Below are 21,201 nucleotides of genomic sequence, written 5' to 3'. Positions count from 1 at the left end.
ATAAAACGGGTTGTGTTCAGCTTTTAGGAAATGAAAACACATTTTCTATAGAAATATTAGTAATTTTAGGTAAGAGATAACACATTCTTGGCATACCACACTCTTCCAAATAAGGGGGTTTGGGGGGATGAGAGCGCTAGTGGTTTACATCTGCTGGAACCCCGCATGGTCTGCCTGCGCTTCTAGGGCATTAGGTGGACCAGTGGCTCACAGGGATACGCGCTTGCCACCCCGGAACTACAATTCCCAGAATGCCACAGGGCAGGCTCCCCGGTTGATCAGGCTTCCCTGAGCACCACAGGTCTGCTGCACTCATGGCTGCTCCCTGCAAGGCGGTGATCGTCCCAGGGAATGGGGGCGAGGATGTGGCCACCCACGGGTGGTACGGCTGGGTGAAGAGGGAGCTGGAGCAGGTAGGAGACGCGCTGAACTGCGCTGGGAGCGCCGGCCTGGCGCCGCAGGGCGCCTCGCTCCCACCCCTTCGTGCAAAGCCCTGCCGCCCTGTCTTAGACCTTGCAAGGAGGGCTGGAAATTGGGCTGGTGAAGCAGGCTGGAGGGCTTCGCTGAGGCTAGAGTCCTAGCTTCACCTGTAGAAACCAGAGACCGCCCGCTCCCCGTATCTTCTGCAGGTTCAGATAATTCTGTCTCCTCTGCTCTCTACTTCAGACTTTTAAATATTTTAATTCATAATGTTGATATATACAAAGGATGTACGTAACAACGTGTGTTCATCATGAAGCACGATGTAATCAATACCAGAGAGTCCTGTCACCAAGCTGAAATCTAGAACCTTCCCAATACCTTCAGAGCCATCTGTATGTCCCTCCATCTCATTTCCCTGCCCTCTGAACCAGTGAACCAGTGAAGTTGTTCAGTCATGTCCAACTCTTTGCAATCCCATGGACTTTAGTCCATCAGGATCCTCCACCCATGGACTATTCCAGGCAAGAGTACTGGAGTGGGTTGCCATTTCCTACTCTAGGGGATCTTCCTGACCCAGGGATGGAACCCAGGTCTCTGATATTGCAGGCTGACGCTTTACCGTCTGGGCCACCAGGGAGGCCTATCTGTTTTTAAATTTACTCCACTCAGAAAAAATTAATGTGCTTTTCAACCTCCATATGTATGCTTTAAACAATACATTGGTAAATTTGGCTTCTTTGTGAGTTTTACAACAATGGCATCTGTGTGTTGTCTTCTGCAGATTGAATTTTTTTTTTTTTTTAAACCCTCTTCCGCAATTAGGCAATGACTGTTTGCTGAGTTGCCAACTCCTAGAGCAGGTCTAGAATAAAATCCCAGGACGATGGGTGAGAGCCACGATGGAGCTAGAAAAGCTGTCCAGGAGGATGGGATCTCCCACTCTCTGTACCAGCTTTGTGAGCCACATCTTACCTGTTCCCTGGAGCATAGTCAGATTGGCTCCAGCTGAGTTTGTCTGGAGCCCTTTGTCTACATATACACCGGTGATGATAAATGGAGATTTGTAGATGCACATATAGAGATCTGCAGAGCTGGGTGGATAGAGAACTACTGACAGGTGGCAGTTCATGAGGAGGGACTGCTTGTTCATATTTAATCCTATAGCACTTAACCCACTTCATTTCATAATAGAAGCAAATACTTATTGAATTGATAAAGCTCATATCAGGTGTCTCATCTCTTATAAGCCATTACTAGTTGTAATTAAGTTCCTTATAATAGTTTTTTCTTTCCCCCTCGTATTGTAGATACCTGGTTTCCAGTGTTTGTCTAAAAACATGCCTGACCCAAGTAAGTTTTTTAAATGTATCTTTAAAAAGTCTCCTCTTGTTGGGTTTTTATCTTGCCATTTTCTGGTAGGTAAGCCGAAGGGAATACATACCTCAGGATGAATGATGGCAAGTATTTGGGGGGAGGAGGCTACAAACCAAAAGACGTGATAGAAAGTTCTAGAAGGAGCAAGAAGAGCACCCAGGGTTGGTACAAAATTTTCAACTTTGTAAGCAACTTGATTTTCCCTTCTATAAGTCAAATATTTTCAGGCAGAATTCATGGGTTTTTCATTTGAGGCAGAGATGTGACAAAAGTTATAGCATCTCTATGAGATCCTAATATTAGAAAATGTAACCTGGCCACTTTTGTTCTGAGCATGTCTGTGACTTGTCTCAGGAATTTCCTTCTTGGAAAGAAAGAGTATATGTGGATGTCAACTTGAGAGACAATATTGTCAAGAGGATTTCAGTTGGAAAGTTTACATTAAAACTTCAGAGTTGTATTTTTTTTTCTTTAGTATTTCCTTATAAGAACATGGTAAAAAAAATAAAAACAAATTTACCCAAACTACAGATTTGAGTCTTTCCAACAGCAACACAGAAAACTTTGGCTCTGTGAAAACAGCCCCATCCCCTGTTGGGGTCCTGCAGTTTACTGAGCAGTCCTGTTAGAAGGGTGGGCAGGACTGGACTAAGACTGCCCCTGTTGAGTGACAGACTCTTCCTTTCCCCTGAACCTCAGTCACAGCACGAGAGAGCATCTGGCTGCCCTTCATGGAGACGGAGCTGCACTGTGACGAGGGGACCATCATCATTGGCCACAGCTCCGGGGCCATCGCGGCCATGAGGTTCAGTCCTTGTTGAATGTCACCCCCTTCCCCCACCCCTGCCACGGGCTCCAGCCATGTTTGCCTGGGAAATAGCTGGTGCATGTCTTAAGTTTCCACTGCAGAGGAAACAGTGCTGCCCTCAGAAGTGGTAACATGATCTGTCCTAATTCCTTCCTGGTTTGGTTAGTGGATTAAAAAGAAATTTAATCCACTCAGACACAGATACCGTGATCCTTTTAAATCACGAGCACCTCCAAACCCCAGTGGCTCCCAACCCCCCCCAGAACGTCTCGGCCTTCAACACCACCACCACCCATGTCATCTCTGCCATCTCCCCCTGGCTGCCCCCAGCCTGGCTTATAGACCTCACTGCAGTCCTTGAACACTCTGAGTACGAGCCTTCCTTAGGCCTGTGCTGGCCGTCATCCTACCTGGACTTAGTCCCAAGACAACTTGTGTGGCCTTCTCCTAAGTCTCTGCTCCACGTCACCTTCCAGTGAGGCCTTCTGGAATCACTCCCTGTGAAACAGCAACCTCACCTCACTGAATCTTACCCCCTTTATATCTGTGATGCCCCTTATTATCTATAGCACTTTTCATCATATGACATCCTATTCATTTCTTGTCTGTCTCCTGCCACTCAAATGTAAACTCCATGAGGTGGGACTTTGTTATTCTGACACCGAAACCCCAGTGCCTGGAGGAGTATCTGGCATATGGTAGGTGCTCAATAAATGCCTGTGGAAGGGTGGAGGCTGTTAACCACCCCCACCCCCAGTCCTCGGGGTTCACAGGCACATCCCTGCTGCTCCCTATTAGAACATCACCCTTCAGGCTTCTAAGGCCTAGAGTAAGGACAGAGCTGGCTGAATAGCCTGTTAGGGTTGGGTTTCCTCCTTATTTGTGAGGCTGGATGACAAAGGATTATTGTTTGGTGTGGCCTCTTGTCCCACTCAGTCTCTCAGGATGTCACATGAATTGTTTGTCAGAGAAATCTTGCCAGGTTCCATAACCTGTAAGCCACACCTGTTGAAGCTACGAGAATGCTTTCTGATGTGGACCTGCAGAATCATGTTACAGTCATAGTGTTCACAAGCTGCAAGGGGTTGTCTGGAAAATGAAGAAATCGCTTTACACCGGAATCTGTACCAACTCAAGGCCAGCTGAATTTTTCTCAGGCCGCTGCTAATAACCGAGTGCCTTCTTTTAAAGGCAGGAGCCCCTTCCTGAGCCCAGTCTCTGCTCAGTGAGGGAACTATCTACACAGTCAGCTGAGTGTCTGCTTGCCGGGCACTGTTCGAGGGAACCGGGTCAGAAACAGCAAGAAGGCCCAGACCTGCTGTGGGGGAAACAGATGTGACACAATGCAAATGAGTAAGAGCACAGCGTGGAGCATCGTGTGAGAGGCAAGGTTCTGCAGGACTCAGACCACCCGTACCCGTCACCTGGGCTGGGGAGGTGTCATGCCTTAGAGTGCTGATTCCTGGGCCTCGCTCTCAGCCCTCTGAATCGGATGCTCTGGGGCTGAGCCAGGGAATCTGTGTGTTAACCAACCAGGTAAAGCCAGCACGGGCTGAAGGTGGATGCACCCACACATCGAGATGATTACACTTGTGCTTATTCCAGGCGAGGCCTGCACTACTCTGAGAACTGAGTAGAAGCTCAGGTAGCCCAGGTGAGGCAATTGCCTGCTGGGCTCCTAGTTCTTCTGCAGTTTGCTTGCTCTTTTTCATACCAAGCTCAGCAGCCTGCAGCACGTGCTTTCTGTAAGCTGAGTCAAGTGACTTTGGGTGGCTTACTGCCTCCCTGGGAATTACATTTAACACTAGACATAAGCTACGTCATTCCTGACTCTCCAGGTACGCCGAGACCCACCAGGTGTATGCTATCGTGTTAGTGGCTGCGTACACATCTGACTTGGGAGATGCGAATGAGCGTGCAAGCGGTAAGTCTGAAGGCAGAGACCCTGGGGAGGGCCCTCCCTGTAGTCAAGGGGCTGCATGATAAAACAGCACTGTCTTCTGACAGGCTAACAAGACATCTAATCACACGTGAGACATACTCACCACCAATCTTTAGATATAATGTAGGCACTTAGGGCAGTGGGTCAGCTTGTAATCCACAGTCTAGAACTGAGCCCCCGAACCACACCCTCCCTCTTCACCAGTAGCCACGGTATCTAAGATCTGCAGATCTGCAGACTCACAGTGGGGCTCAGATTCTTCATGTCCCTGCTGTGGTCTTCACCAGAGCGGCTAGAGTGGCAATGGTCCAGGGCACTGAGAGGCTCGGTGTTTTTCTCACAGGCTACTTCAGCCGGCCCTGGCAGTGGGAGAAGATCAAAGCCAACTGTCCTCACATTGTGCAGTTTGGCTCCACCGATGACCCTTTCCTTCCTTGGAAGGAACAACAAGAAGTGGCCGACAGTCTGAAAGCCAAATTGTACAAATTCACTGACCGCGGCCATTTCCAGAACACGGAGTTTCATGAACTGGTTAGTGTAGTCAGGTCCATGCTGAAGGTACCAGCATAGACAGGATGGTTCCTGCTGTCTGTGTAATAACATGGGAGGAGGGCAACTATCAGATTATTAATAATCAACAGTCTCTATTATCAGATGAATACTGACACATAAAACAGATTCAGTTAAGGCACAAAATGCCTAAAAAAACACACATTTCAATTTTCAAACAGCATTTTTGTTCTCAACAGAATCTACATCTCAAATTGCTGAGCTAAAATATTCTTTTTCCCACTTGGTAAGGGACAGGGGACAGCTTAACCACCCTTACCTGTCCAAAGTGAGTAAGACAGAAACAAAACCCAGGTTTCCTGACCCCCCAGTTCCAATTAAAACAGGTTTCATGTTATGTTGAAGGAGCTGCAGTGCTCTCTGACATAAAACTTTTCTTTTGTCGGGGAAAGAAAACATGACTAAAGGTCCAGAGTGTTGAAGAGCTCCAAACACTCTTCAGTTGGGAGCTGACCCCAGAGGTTAACCCAGACCAAGGCCTTCCCCTTTGACACCTGACCCCTCATCCCCAAACATGTCAAGAGTGACAAACAAGGAGCTGGAGGCAGGGGTGTGCAGGGGCAGGTGGGGGACATGAGAAGAGCTGACTGGATCGGCGAGGATCAGGCCAGACTGCTGAGGGCAACAGGGCAACGAACAGGGAGAACTCCTGGGCCCTGTCGCCACGTGGGAATTTGCCAAGGTATTGCCAATCTTTCTGATTTTTCAAGAAAAACAAATTTATACAGTGGGTCTTATATTTAGGGACTATTGAGTGTTATATATATAAAATCCATATGTACATGAATTATGCTCAACCCACAGACATATGGGTTATGTTAGTTGGCAGCTACAGCATAAATAAATTTACAAACACTGAGATACAAGGTCTAGGCCATCCCTGTGTGACCTCTGCCTTAGGTATTCACTTAGCCAGGTGCTGTACAAGCCTCTCTGGAAAGCCTGAGAAAAGCCTGAGAAACAGACAACATGTCAAACGACAAAGTCATGGGAACAATTTGGATTCTGTTACAAAGTCTTTAAAAAAAAATGATCTTTCCACGCCTCAAGTTTTGTTCTGTAAAGTGCTCTACCTTTCAGTTTCCATGGACCTTGAGATCTTGTAGCATCATTCCATGATTTTTCTTCTAATCACATTCCCTCAAAAAACCCTTTCTCATTTCCCAATGTTTTTTGGCTATGATGATCCCTAAGTATTGCCTCAAACACTTTCCAGTAAATTCACACTGACATTTGCTTCAGTAATGTGAATTCCCACTGTTTACACCTCATGAAGATTCAAAGCTGTCATTTGAAGCTGAAGAGTCTTGATTTCTAAATGTGCTTTAAAAAAGTCAGGAGAGAGTCTCTAAGCTTTCAGCAGTAACTACCTTAGGGGGCTGGGAATCTTGGTAGGTATGGTGTGGTGGATGTCTCTTGTTTATTTTCTACAGCCGGGGATGTTTTCAGTTTGCTGCGCTGAAGGTGTCTTTTATAACTAAAAATAAATCTGATGAGTTAGTGAAAAGCCAAGTAGATAAGTCAGTCGAATAATTTTCTTAAGAGAGGTTGTTTGGCACTGATATGACCAAGCCTGTAATCAAAGTTTGATTCTGTTTGAATTATTTGGCAGTAGAAATTGTTCTATATGTTCTGCCTTGTTTTCTGTAGTCCTTTTTTTTTTTTTGTAGTCCTTTCTTAAAAGTAAAAACTTATAAAAATAACAGTTCATAATACTTTTTTATACTTTCTCTGTAGAAAAAAAACAAATATATACAATTGAGAAATAATTAACTTCAATATTCTTCACTCCTATAAAAGTAACTTGAGTTTGGAGCCATATGGCGATCCAGTTGTGCCGCTCAGCATGGCAGCCAGTAGCCCTGGGGAGCCAGCAAGACAGCGTGCAGTTCTTCATTCCTGGAAGCCACAGCGCAGGTGCTCTGCCATCATGGGTGACTAGCGGCTGCCTTGCTGAACAAAGATACAGAGCATTTCCATCCCGAGAGAAGGTTCTCCGGGACAGCACTGTGCTAGAGCTCGTGACACATTTGTCCCTCACCCACCACCACAGTCGAAGTGACTCCACTGAGTTACTTTTGACTGGTTTGTTTAGTTGATCACGATAAAAATTACGGCTCCATAAAACTTACCCATCACCAAACTGAGATCAGAGAAGTTATATGACAGAATCCCACATGAACTACTCATTACAACTATTAGATCATGACCTTTCGTGTTTCTCTGTTTGACTCTGTATATGCAGATCAGTATAAAGCAGAGACAGGCCTTGACAGACTCCAGGGAATATCTGTTTTCAGGTGAGCAAAATGCCACACGCTAAACGGAGATCAGCTGTGAGGAGTAGGACTTCACGTCCAGTTGGACTTTGTGATGTCGTTGTGAGCTTAGAGCCCCACAGTTTGTTTTGGTCAGAACTTATTCCTGTAAATATCCATGTAACCAACATCAGAGATGCTGTATTTTTCAATCACCTCTTTCCTTCTTAATATTCAGAATGAAAAACAGGCTAAGGGGAAAAAGTTTAAAGGGACTCTTTAGTCTGGTAGGCAAGGAATACTTCTGGTTTAGCCACAGATTGTCAACTTTAAACAATCTCTGGCGCTTAAGATATAGTACAAAATCTGTATTAAAAAAAAAAAATCTGTATTTAAAACGCAAACTGGTTCCTTCTTTCCACTTCTGACTCTGACAGGCCAGTTCCCAGAAAGGCAGATACTCATCTTACCATTCCACTCTCAGGGGAACAGAAGCCCTTGTAGTTTCGGGCTCTCAGACCCTTCTGGATCTTACACATACCCAGTAATTGAAATGATCTTTATTTCAAACACCAGTGTCATCAAATGCTAATTCTATAGAGCTCACCACAGAATTTATATGGTTCTTACAAATTGGTTACTGAGCTGAGTTTTATTTTACTATTTATCTTAAAATAACCCTTGTGATGGTTCTCCAAACTGGGGTTTGAACCCAGGCCCCAGTAGTAACTTTCCTTTCCCTTGGACCCTGGCTTTTGGCCTGGACACAGAAACCTTTAAGTGGCACTACAAAGTGAAAGTAAGACAGCTGAGATCCGAAAAAGCCCTGTAGCTGAATTCTGTGCAACAAAACATCAAGTGACCTATTGTTTTCTATTCAGCTGAGGATTGGGACTGTAAGTGCTATTGGAACTGAGGACAGTTATAACAGCTTCTTGCTTAGTTTAGACCTATTATAACATAATATTTGAGACAATATGGAAACAAACTGAAGATAGGATAAGGAAAGAAGAATGATACTCCCTCCCCCACCAAAAGGAATGAAAGGCAATGGATTATTTTTAGTTTTAATTTTAGTTAAATAAGAATCTAGGGGAAAATTCTAGCAAATAATACAACTGAGCCATAGACTTTAACAACAAAGAGCCAGGGAAGATATTCCCTTTAGGATGAGAACAATGAATGAATGAACAAATGAATGAATTTATGCACTGAAAACATGTCCTTGACAACAGTCACCGTTTGGGTTTGAGGTAAGTACACCAATGTAATCCTTGGAAAGAATATTTCTGACATAAAAAGGCATCAGTAGTGTGTGGAAAGGGATGCTCTACTGTCTCCCATCTCATGCTCCAAGTCTGCGTCCTCCCCTGCTATTCCTGCCTTCCCCACTTTTCGTTTCTTCTCAATGAAACCATGGAGAAAACAGAAATGGTGACACTGAGCCATATGTAAAAAATTCCCAATGAAGACCTTGATAAATACCTTTAAAACAGGCATTTTAAAGTTCCAGCCGTTATCACAGTCCTTGGTGAATACTGACTTGCTGGCTTCTTTTCCCGTGAATCATCAGAAATCTTGAAAGTTCCAACAGGTGGTCTTCCAGAGGTTCTAAGTATTTTAGTTACTGAAGAATGGATTTCTCCACTAACCTTATTATCTGTTTCATACCCTGCTGACTACACTATCAATATAAATTTAGTCTTCATAGATTAAAAAATATATTTTTCTGTAGCAGCAAGTCTGTACCTTGAATGCTTTCAAGGGAGTGTGATGTTCCATCATGAGTTAAATTATTTGCACCCGAAGTAACTTCATTTGCAAAACGTCAGCAAAGTTCATAGCTCTCTATTAAAATTCGAGCCACTCTGTCATGTAAATACAGTTAGATGGTGAAATCTCACCACCTTCATGGCAGTCATCAAAAACCTTTAGAAAAGAAAAATAGTTACATTCAAACTCAGGTTTTAAAATTAGTATATTATAGGTAATGTCTTAAATATCAACTACAACTAAAAATTCTAACAAAATATCCAATATTTCAAGCATTTATTTAAAGCAATATTAAAAACAAAACTTTCAAAGTGAAAGGTTAGGCCTGTATCTAAGAACGTCCTGGAAGAGGACCTGCTCTGGTCATGGAGTGGGACGGAGACCGTTTGCCACAGCACTAAGCTGGCTAGTCTACCTGCCCGCTGGGCAGAAGGCAGGCAACGGTCCAGGATCGGAGGTCTGCACACACGAATGACTTAATCTTGACTAATCCTTTTTGTGAAAGTGCTAAATAGAATTCCCAACAGAGTAGCCTTTTTTCTGGGAGTTGAAACCAGGGCATGAGAGCTGTAGACAATAGAAAGCAGACAGGCAGTCCGAGAATAAACACGCCCCAAGAGCAGGGACAGAGCCTGCAGCACGCATAGGAAGGAACAAATGACGAGTGTGGGTGTGCTACAAGGGCGAACACGTCACCTCCGGTGTGAGGCCTCGTCAAGTCAACTGAAGGCTCTCAATCTTCCTTGCCCTAAGCCCCCTCACACTAACTCATACCACTAACTCCAAAGGATGCAGGAGGATTATGACAGCATAGACATTTTCAAAAACATGTCTGGCCAACAACAGGTTCTCACCAAACCCCACTACCCTTCCTCCTTAGGTGAAATGGTTAGCCCTCAGCAAAAACTGCATTTTGCAGGGAACTCTGCTCAATGTATGCGGCAGCCTGGATAGGAGGGGAGTTTGGGGGAGAATAGACACATGTATAAGTATGGCTGAATCACTCTGCTGTGCATCTAAAACTATCACATGGTTAATCGGCTATGCCCCAATAAAAAATAAAAGGTTAAGAAAAGAATTGTGCATTTTGGGATCAAGAGCAGAAAACCAATTTCCTTAAGGTGGTTATTACAGGAAAGAATGTAAGGTGATGACGTGCTCACTAAAGGTATGTCATCAAGGTTACATGGTGGTGTCAGCAGCTCTTGCTGGTAAGTTAGGTGGGATCTGCACTCGCAGGCAGTAAAGTAAAAAGAGAAGCCATTTTAACTCACCGGGCAGAGTCCGCAGGGGGCCCGGACCAAGCCTGTGGGCGGGATGATGGGACTGACCGCCCGGTAGAGTTTCATGTGTCCGTCCACACTGCCAACAGTGCCTTCTTTGGCAGCAATGATCGTCATCTCTACTTTCCCATCATAAATGAGTGTATTCAAGATGGTCTCTATGTCCTCCATGGACAGCTCCACCTACAAAAGCAGTATGTTAGAAAGGACTCAAAATAAGCAATCATTCTTCTGGAGGGTGTTGATAACAGTAACAGGTCACAATTCTTGATGAAGTGGGGAAGGAGTATGCTAGAATAACTGAAAGCACAAAGAAGCTGAACAATGGCCAGAGTGAGAATGGACCACTCAGATCCCAGGGATAGAGCTCTGAGCTCACTGCTGAGCTTCGCCCTCCTAAGGAGGATCTAGACATCTTGTCACATTTCTTTGGCAAGAATCTGATGGAGATTTATAAAAATGCTTAAGCAGAAAGGTACTTTAGACAGCAAATAGTCCAAATTCCTGTGTTGTTTTTTTTAAATAAAAGAGAATTGGAGAGCAGAAATGAAAATGACTTGTCCAAGCAGCCACTTCAGCATCTTCTCTGATGGTGAGGGGCAATCAAGCAGTGTCCACATGTACAGATGTTCAAAAGAATGTGCTGACAGTGCCACTTACATCTCATAAGTAGGAAACTACCAATAAATGACAACCGATACTAATGACGGATGTTTGGCACATATGTTGAAATGTCCCCAGGAGAGTCAAGAACTTGTCAGAACAGACTTTTGCATCTGGTAGTGAAATGCATGGCCAGGCTTCCACTCTGCTGCTCTGGAGCCCAAGCTCAAGGACATACAGTTCAGAAAGTGCCTGACGGCAAGGACTGCCTTTTCCTGCCTGGCTTAGGACAGTGAGTTCTACATTCTGCGGGTTCTGTAGAATGTACACAGGTATCACCTGAGAAGAGGGTCTGGGCCAGATGTGTTTAGAATACACTGTAAACCATATCCCTACGATGAAGCAAAACTTTTTAAAAATAAGATGAAAATTAGAGACTGGGCTCTGACCTTACTGATCCCCAATTCGCAGATATACTTCCACACTTCATGTGATGAAGCAAATGAACTATTTCTTTGTATCATTGGATTCTGTTTGCTTTCTCGTGCAGTTTCTGCCTATAAGGGTAGAAATATAAATTTCATGAACAATACCAGTACCTTCTGAACACAATTTCTATAGAAGATAATCAACAACAGGACCTATTTTGTTTAGGAAAAAGGACCAATTTCAGTATTTTCAATTCCTATAAGATACGATATGTATGATTAAACATTCCTTATGAAAAAAACTTAAAAAAAAAAAAGAAAGACCACTTGGAAGGATGTTTCCTCAGTTATGGCTCACCTTGGTTTGTAGGAATTTAAAACACTGTTGGTTAAGCACCTCCACAAATTCAGATTCAAAATCCTGGTCACTGTACCAGGCCCCACCTGTCACAGAGCGGTCTGGCTGCAGGTTATAGAGCATATACACCTTCTTTTTTGAGGCCTAGGAAAAAAAAACACACACACAGCAGATGGTTAAAAGGCAACAAAGCAGTCTTCCAAAACTAAGACTTAAAAACCCCAAAGCTTTATATTTCACTCAGGACAGCATACCAAGTCACCTTGTGCTTGGCTTCCCCTATTAACACCTGACATTATCAGAGTACATGTGTTATAGCTAATGGACTAAAGCAGCATCTCCAAATGGTCCAATATGAGCTACAACTTTAAAAATCTTTTTTGATCAGTTGTTTTAAATCATGACATAGCCGAAAGAACGATAAACACCTGAAATATCCTTGAAGCAATATACATACAGTGAACATTCAAGAGAAGAAAAGAGACTGTTACTCACTGCCACAGACTTAACGGCTTTGATAAGCTTTTTACTTTCCAAATTCTTTAGAATTTTGTTAATTTCTGTTAATGGCAAGTTGCTTTTGTATCGGATATCTCTGCTCCATATTCCTGTAAGAAAATAAAGTAAAATAAGTTTAACACTATAGGATTTGTGTTTCTTTTCCCATTGCTTATATCTCATTGTAAATCTAGCAAAATATGTGTATAATCCTGGAGCACTGCTATAGGAAAAATGATGCACAGGTAAGAATCTCAGATAAAGTAACAAAAATATGCAAGAAAGTTTTATGTTCCATTTTCTAACTGGAAATTTCTTGGAATGCTAGTGTGGCATCTTTTAAAAATCATATGATAAGGGACATTTTTCTAAAGGAAGAAAAATCTTGATGTCATTGAATTAACTTACACTGGCCTTTCCATGCCCTCCTACATTCCAGCCTCTTTTTTCTATAAATTTCACTTTAGATCGTATACTGTAAAAAACAAACTTAAGTTTGGGTCAGGGTCAGCTGCCATCCTCAATGGAAAGCAATTAAAAAAAACCTTTATGAGAGAATCTGTGTGTATGTATGTCCATTATACTTGGAAAACAGAAAGATTATAGCTCTTACAGTCACTAAGAACCTGTGCAGAAAGCTACGATTTTTCTTTCAAAGAAGGAAATAAGTATTATATGTATGAAGGGAATTTATGTGAAAGTATTTTGCTGTATTTTCTTCCCAACAAAAAGGCGTAATAAGCTAGGCAGATTTTGTTTTAAATAGAGAATGCTGTCTTCATATTTATTTTTAAAATGTAATTTAACTTCCTAACACATATAGAATTGTACAATTTTAGGTTACATCATAATTGCTGAAGCTAATATCAATGACTCAAACAGGTCTTAAACTGTAGTAACAGCAATTTAGATCCCGTTCTTTGAGGGCGACAGGAGAGGAACTAAACAGCTGTGGAGGGAGCTACATCAGACACTGCCATGCTGCACTAGGTGTCCTGTGGTTTCCTACAAAAACCAAAGAGATGTTAGGATCCACAATTAACAGATAAGAGGAAGAAATGAAGGCTTCCAAAATTTAGAGAGTGAGGATTAAAAAAACCCTTCCGTTTTATTTGTTTTGGATAATACATGTATATGGTTCAGAATTCAGAAGTTTCTTTCCATCTCTGCCCATGGCCATCTAGTTTCTGCCTCCCTTCATGCAACAACAGCATCACTCTCGGGTGTCCTTCAAAATATGTACATTATAAATATGTATATATATGTGTGTGTGAGTATGTATGTGATATTTTCTTCTCCTTTGAACACAAAGGGCAGCAGGCTGAACTGACTGCTCTACACCCTGGGAAGCCAGGATCTCCATCCCTAATATCTGGTCCTAGAGATAACGTTTTTTCTGCTTGTTCCTCTAAAGCTTACCTTTATTTCCTGCATCCTCTATGATCTGATACACTAGTTTTTCTTGGTTATCTGATCCTTTCATTTTACTGCAGGGGAATAAAGCAGAATTAAATAGGCAAAGAGATACAGGCTAATCAAATCATCTACATGACCACTTAAATGAATGAGTAGACAAGGTCATCACATTGACTTATTTACCAAAAGGAGGGCTTACCTTAAAAAGAATGAGACAGGGCTGTATGTACCAGAATGAAAAGATGTCCAAGATACAGTAAGTGAAAAAAAACAAGTTGCAAAACAGTATGGATAGCATGATCCAATTTGTTAAAAAAAAAAAAAAAAAAAAGAAAAGAGATTATATATAAATATAAATATATGGTATATAAATATATAATCATCTATATATATTTATATATACCTATAAGGAAGGATATATACCAAATTATTTAGAGCCACTATCTCTGGGAAATGGAACTCCTGTGGGAAGTGAGATGATTTGAAGGACAGGTTTACATGATGTAATTCTGTACTGGCCTTTCCCACCCAAACATATATTACTTTTACAGTATTAAAAATAAAAAATCTTGTGCTTACCCAGCATTCTGAGAATCCTTTATTCTATACAGAAGTCCTGTATTGCTCCTTAAGAGATCCAATTGACCCTAAAGTTTTTTTTTTTTAAAAGAAAGAAAATATCAGTGAACTATTTTGGAGACATATCAAATCTAATGGCAAGCATTAACGCATTCTTCAATATTTTACAGACTAAAATATCCTACCTTGTATAGTTGTCAGTTCCTCCCTTGAGTACTTAAGATTTTCCCTACATATCACACGTGATACATATTTTTTAAACTTAACTCTTTATATCACCATTTCCCCAAATATTAAGTAAGTAAGTATTAGTTGCCCAGTCATGCCCAACTCTTTGCAACCCCATGGACTGCAACCCATCAGGCTCTTCTGTCCATGAGATTTTCCAGGCAAGAATACTGGAGTGGGTTGCAATTTCCTTTTCCAGAGGATCTTCCTGACTAGGGATCAAACCCAGGTTTCCTGCACTGCAGACAGATTCTTACCTAACAATTTCCTACATGTTAGATCCTAGCCTGGTTATATTATCAATGCATGAAGAATTTTAAACAAGCAGCTTTAGAATAATAAAAATTCATATTCAAGTAAACTGAATAAATATATATAAACATAATAAAATTAACATCTTTAAAAAGTTCAGATAAAGGCTATTCATGCAAAAATATGTTGACACAATGATTAAATAAAATTTACAACATTAATAGTAACATTTACTGATATGGGTGATCTCTGTAGTGTTACATGAAAATTAGGCAGAAAGATCAACCAATGAATAAAAGGCCTGTAGTAGTTTTGTTTTATACAAGTCAAATATAAAACTAAGCATGTCTGCCATGCTCTTGCCTTTCCTTGAGTCTGAACTTGTGAGAACGCCAATGGCTGTACCACTGGGCTCCTCGCAGTTCAGAGAAGCATTGCTGAGAGAGGTTCCCATGAGTCAAGGCTGGGCAGACCCATACCTGGGAATCACGTTGGTATATCAGTGAACACCGGTCCTTTTCCTCCCTCCCCCCGCCCCCTAAGTGGAAAAAATTGAACCACAAAGCCCAATTTGGAAACTTCATTCAATTGTTAATTCAGGTGAACATTTACTGAACACCTGTCCTGGGAACATCTTTGGGGTGGGGAGGACAGACATGAATTCCAAGAGAGAACTCCACAGCTGATTTCAATACCATAGGGTGGCATGAGGACAGAGGCGACTGAAGCAGGGGATGGGCTCCCAGGGAAGCCGCTTTAGCCCAGCCTGCGGGTTCAGGGGGGCTGCCTGGAGTTGAGTCTTAGGATGAGAGTCAGTGTGTAAGGAAAGGAGGAAGGGCCTTTTAACCAGGGAAGACAGCATAAGCAAAGGCCTGAGACACTAAATAGTGTGACGTGCCAGGGAACCGAGAAACAAGCTGTTCCCTGTGAAAACGAACTTGTGAGGCAAGGGGTGCAGGGAGATGAGGTGGGTGGGGAAGGCAGGGGCTCAGAGTGGTAAACCCTGGAGTCTGGACTTGAATCTCCAGAGCTGAGAGAAGGGTTTCTGGTGGGAGAGTAACTTGGTCAGAACTGCCTTTAAGACAGAGCAGATTGCTCTGAGGTACACACAGCCAGGAAGGCTGTTAAGATACACCTAACAGTTCAAGTAGAAGCCAAGAGTCTGAATACATGCAGGGGTGGGAGGAGTGAAAACAGGGGAACAAATTTGAGTATAGTTTAAGAGCTAAAACCAGCAACACTAGTGATTTATTAACAATTACTCCCTTGCTTAAAATTCTTGAGTAGCTTCACCACTGCTCATTGCAGGACTGGCAACAGGTGACTGCTGAGGATAATTTTCAGACAGAAAGGAAAAAGCTGAAAGTGGAATCTGAGGACAAAAACATTTCTAATCACCACACTTCCCAGCACCCCTTGCTCTATGCTTCCGGAAGCTGAAGACCTTCACCATGGTGAAGCGACTAGAAATCACCAACACTCCTCTTTTGGTTAGGACAGGATTCAGCAATCTGGTGCACTGTTTTTTATTTTTAATTGAAATAATGTTATATTAGTGTTGGGTATACAACATAGTGATCTCAAGTTTTTATAAACTGTACTCCACTTAAAGTTATTATAACATGTTGGCTATATTCCCTGTGTTGTACAACATATCCTGTTTCACCTCTTATGCCCTTCCCCACTCCCTCTCCTGACTGGTAACCACTAATTTGTTCTCTATATCTGTGAGGCTGTTTTGTTATTAACATATTCATTTCTTTTTTAGGTTCCAGACATAAATGATAACATATAGTATTTGTCTTTCTGACTTATTTCACTAATACCCTCCTCCAGGTCCATCCATGCTATTGCAAATGGCAAATTTCATTCTTTTTTTTTTTACAGCTGAGTAGTGTTTCATTGTATGTATATGTGTGTGTGTATATCTATATCTGCCACATCTTTTTTATCCACTCATCTGCTGATGGACAGTGAGGTTGCTTCCACATTTGGTTATTGTAAATAGTGCTTCTATGAACATTTGAGAAGTGAAGTTGCTCAGTCATGTGCAACTCTTTGCAATCCCATGGACTGCAGCCTACCAGGCTGTTCCGTCCATGGAATTTTCCACGCAAGAGTACTGGAGTGGGTTGCCATTTCCTTCTCCAGGGGAACTTCCTGACCCAGGGATCGAATCCAGGTCTCCCACATGGCAGACAGAAGCTTTACCCACTGTGCCAACAGGGAACATTTGGGTGCATATACCTTTCTGAATTAGTCTTTTTGTTTTCTTTGATATATATACCCAGGAGTAGAACTGCTGGATTGTATGGTAGTTCTATTTTTAGTATTTTTGAGGAATCTCTATACTGCTTTCCACAGTGGTGGCACTGATTTACATCCCACCACCTACAGCGTACAAGGATTCCCTTTACTCCACATTGCCACCAACATTTGTTGTGTGTGGTCTTTTTCATGATAGCCACTCTGACAGGTGTCAGATGATACCTTATTGTTTTGATTTGCATTTCTCTAAAAATACTGCTACAATTTCTGTCAGAGCATGTTCTGCCTATGTTTTCTTCTAGTTTTACAGTTTCTGATCTCACTGTTAGGCCATTAATCCATCTTGAGTTTGTTTTTATATATGGTGTGAGAAAATGTCCTAATTTCATTTTTTTACATGTGGTTATCCATTTTGCCCAGCACTACTTGTTGAAGAGACTCTTTTCCCCATTATGCATTGTTTCCTCCTTTGTCTTAGATTAATGGACCATAAGTGGATGGGTTTATATCTGAGCTTTCTATTCTGTTCCACTGATCTATGTGTCTCTTTTTATGCCAGAACCATACTGTAGTATAGTCTGAAGTCAGGGAGCATGATACCTCCAGCTTTGTTCTTTTTCTCAAGATTGTTGTGGCTTTCTGGGCTCTTTTCTGTTTCACATTCATTTTCATATTATTTGTTCTAGTTCAGCAAAAACTGTCCTGGGCATTTTGATAGGGATTGCATTAGATCTGTAGATTGCTTTGGGTCATATGGACATTTTAACAATATTAAATCCTCCAGTCCAAGCCCATTGGATATCTTTCTATTACTTTGTAGTAGTTTCAATTTCCTTCATCAGTGTTTTATAATTTTCAAAGTTAGGTCTTTCACCAGTTTGTCCCTAGCTGTTTTACTCCTTTTATGTTACTTTTAAAAGAGACTTGTTTTCTAGCTTCCTCTGATAGTTCATTATTAGTGTATAGGAAAGCAACAGATTTCTGTGTATTAATCTTGATCCTGCAACTTTACTGAATTCACTTATTAGTTCTAATAGCTTTTTTGATTGATTTAGCATTTTCTTTATATAGCATCAAGCCATCTGCAAGTAAGGACAGTTTCACTTCTTCCAATTTGTATGCTTTCTTTTTGATATCTGACTGTAGTGGCTAGGACTTCCAATACTAAAATAGGAGTGGTAAGAGTGGGCCTCCTTTTCTTCCTCCTGATTTTACTTTTTTCTTTCTCTTTGGCCATGCCTCACAGCTTGTGGGCTCTTAGTTCTCCAACCAGGGACTGAACCTGGCTCCTGGCAGTGAAAGTGCCAAGTCCTGACCACTGAACTACCAGGGAATTCCTGTCTCCCCGATTTTAGAGGAAAGGTTTTCATCTTTTCGCCACTGAAGATGATTTTCTCTGTGGGTTTGTCAGAAACAGTCTTTATTATGTTGAAGTATGTTCTCTCTGTACCAACTCTGATGAGTTTTTATCATGAATGGACGTTGAATTTTGTCAAATGCCTTTTCTGCATCTGTTGAGATGATCTTGTGACTTTTAAGGTTCCTTTTGTTAATGTGGTGTATTATACTGACTGATTTGTGCATACTGAACCATTTTTGCATTCTTATAATAAATTCCATTTGTTCATGGTGTATGGTTCTTTTTGTATATCATTGAATGTGGTTTGCTAATATTTGGTTGAGGATTTCTATATGTATATTTATCAGAGACACTGGCTTCTAATTTTCTTTTTTTTACTGGTATCTTTGTCTGGTTTTGGTATCAGAGTAATGATGGCCTTGTAGAATGAATTTGGAAGTGTTTCCTCCTTGTCAGTTTTTTGGAATGGTTTGATAAGGATAGGTATTTGCTCTTCTTTATATGTTTGGTAGAACTACCCTGTGAAGCTATCTAGTCTTGGACTTTTCTTTGCTGGGAGGCTTTGACTAATTAATTCAATTTTATTATTAAAATTGAATTAGTAATCAGACAATTACAATCTGGTCTGTAGAAATTGTCTATTTCTTCCCAATCATCACATGTTTATCCCTTAGCTCTTTATTGTAGTTACAGTTGATTTTTCCATTTTTGTCTTTTAATCTTCATATTAGTTTATGTATTTAATCCAAAGCCTTTGCTATATATTTGCCTTTACTAGCAGCAAGAAGCAAACAGAAGGTGGGAACAGACTATGCCTACATGTACATGTGTGCCAGTATGTACCTCAGTGACAAATTACTAAAAATAACAGTTAAAATACAATTATTTCATTTGTCTTGTAAAAATGCATATTACTTCTTTCCTTAGTTCAGGCAGTCTGAACTGTTTCCTGGTTTGAAGTCTTATCAGTCACAACCTAACACACTTTTGAGAATGGTTTCATTCCACATAAAAGAAAGTAATGACAATCACAACATTTAAATAATTACATGAACTATTAGTTGGATTCACCTTACCATGGACAACAGTCTATTGATGGCCACTGCCCGCTGTTGGGCTTCTATATGCGGCATTTCATTCTGAATTACTTGGTCTGTGATTCCATGAGGGAACTGGTGACATAATTCTATAATCCTAGGGACAAAAGAATTAATGATATTCATGTTTTTACCTAGTTCAAGAGGCAGTAGGGGAAAAATACAGGTAGAACAGTTTAGAAATGTGCCTTTTTTCACATTTGACAGATAATCTGGGTTTCTACAATGGTTCTGAATGAAAGCACATTAAAAATGAGGAAGATGCTTTTGAAGTACATGTTAGCATTTTTATTGTATTTAAGAGAAGCATTTCTTATTTATATGAACTTTAAATTAGGACAAAAATCAAATGAAAACACAGAAAAACACATTAAAACTGAGGCTTCAATTTTCTCAGATGCAACAAGGATAACAAAGTGAAGAGACAGTGCCTTGGGTAGCCATAAGTCTGTAAGCAGGAGGAAGATCAAACACTTCTGGAGGGAAGACAAAGTTTTTTTAGGACAATTCACCACAACTGGGACCTGTTTTTGGAATTAACACTAACAAAAATAAACCTCAAGTTTCACCTTGTCACAGGATCATCATATGTGTTACTAATAAGTAACAGTTTAAGAAAGCTGGGGTCTTCATAAATTCCGTAGTAACCTAAACACTGCAGTGCACGGTAGAGAATATAAAATTGTAAGATGCTTCAGTTCAGTTCAGTTCACCCGCTCAGTCGTGTCCGACTCTTTGCAACCCCATGGACTGCAGCACACTAGGCCTCCCTGTCCATCACCAACTCCCGGAGTTTATTCAAACTCATGTCCATTAAGTCGGTGACGCCATCCAACCATCTCATCCTCGTCGTCCCCTTCTCCTCTCGCCCTCAGTCTTTCCCAGCTTCAGGATCTTTTCAAAAGAGTCAGTTCTTCGCATCAGGTGCCCAGAGTATTGGAGATGCTTTGGGTAAGCGTAAGATGCGTTGGGTGCCCTAAAAATTTCACTTAAATATCGCGCTCAAATTGTTCGGTGTCTGTTGCTTCATAATAGAAAACTGCACCCTAAGTCTGGTTAAACCTTCCATCACGGGAGTTCTTTGGTAACAAGGGCGATCCTGGATCAGAATGTGTTTACACCAGTACCCCATGGGGTCGCAAGGAGTCTGACACGACCAAGCGACTAACACTTTCCCGGAGGGAAACGCCGAGTCTTCACTCTGAGCGTGGATCACCTTAAGGAAAGGTGCGCCTGAGTAGACAGCTTCCCTGACAGACCCAGGGAAAGGCCGGCCACACAATCTCGTCAACTGTCCGACTAGCTCTGAACTTCTTAAGTGTGCCGTCTTCCGGAGACGAGAGAAGGGTCCGGGAGAAAGGGGGCCTTTAGAGACGGGGAACGAGCCTCACTCCCCGATTTACCTGTTTTCGATTTCCACTGGATCCGCGTCGGGCGGCTGCACCTTCACCTTCACCTCGGCCATGAGGGCGCCCGTGCCGGGCCCTTGTGGGAAGAGACCCCTGCAGGTGGCAGGACTGCGACCCGGGAGAAGCGGGACACGGTTGAAGACACCGTCCGGCCGGCGCAAGGGGCTTTCTTCCTCAGGTCGCAGGCGGTCCTTCCTTGCGGGTCGCCTAGAGGTGGCCAAGTCGCGCCTGCGCCGCTTCCCGAGCGCGCGCGCCGTTCTGGTATTTTCATTCT

The 21,201-nt window shown here is 42.0% G+C and overlaps 2 protein-coding genes across 4 annotated transcripts; one reads left to right on the top strand and one right to left on the bottom strand.

Annotated features, from left to right (window-relative positions):
• Positions 1-259: 259 nt before the first annotated feature.
• Positions 260-7,779, top strand: RBBP9 (RB binding protein 9, serine hydrolase). Its single transcript, XM_043883502.1, has 5 exons — positions 260-413; positions 1,731-1,773; positions 2,497-2,602; positions 4,444-4,529; positions 4,891-7,779. Exons 1-5 carry the CDS (start codon positions 315-317, stop codon positions 5,115-5,117), a joined length of 561 nt encoding a protein of 186 aa, XP_043739437.1. The 5' UTR covers positions 260-314; the 3' UTR covers positions 5,118-7,779.
• Positions 5,006-21,117, bottom strand: POLR3F (RNA polymerase III subunit F). 3 transcript variants are annotated; one of them, XR_006336958.1, is made up of 11 exons: positions 20,922-21,117; positions 19,498-19,615; positions 14,314-14,381; positions 13,934-13,954; positions 13,738-13,805; positions 12,316-12,428; positions 11,821-11,964; positions 11,484-11,591; positions 10,423-10,614; positions 8,861-9,304; positions 5,006-5,136 (listed from the first exon to the last, which is right to left on the bottom strand). XR_006336958.1 is itself a non-coding variant. In XM_043883500.1 (10 exons), exons 1-10 carry the CDS (start codon positions 20,981-20,983, stop codon positions 9,227-9,229), a joined length of 972 nt encoding a protein of 323 aa, XP_043739435.1. In that variant the 5' UTR covers positions 20,984-21,117; the 3' UTR covers positions 8,431-9,226. The 3 variants fall into 3 exon arrangements, 2 of the variants coding, with proteins under 2 accessions (XP_043739435.1, XP_043739436.1); XM_043883500.1 differs by lacking the exon at positions 5,006-5,136 and having other exon boundaries at positions 8,431-9,304; XM_043883501.1 differs by lacking the exons at positions 5,006-5,136; positions 13,934-13,954 and having other exon boundaries at positions 8,431-9,304; positions 20,922-21,115.
• Positions 21,118-21,201: the final 84 nt, after the last annotated feature.

The sequence above is a fragment of the Cervus elaphus genome, chromosome 23, assembly GCF_910594005.1.
Source record: "Cervus elaphus chromosome 23, mCerEla1.1, whole genome shotgun sequence".
In the NCBI taxonomy this organism is placed as follows: Eukaryota; Metazoa; Chordata; class Mammalia; order Artiodactyla; family Cervidae; genus Cervus; species Cervus elaphus.
Note: the sequence above shows the minus strand (reverse complement) of the source record. Positions and strands in the feature narration are given on the sequence as shown.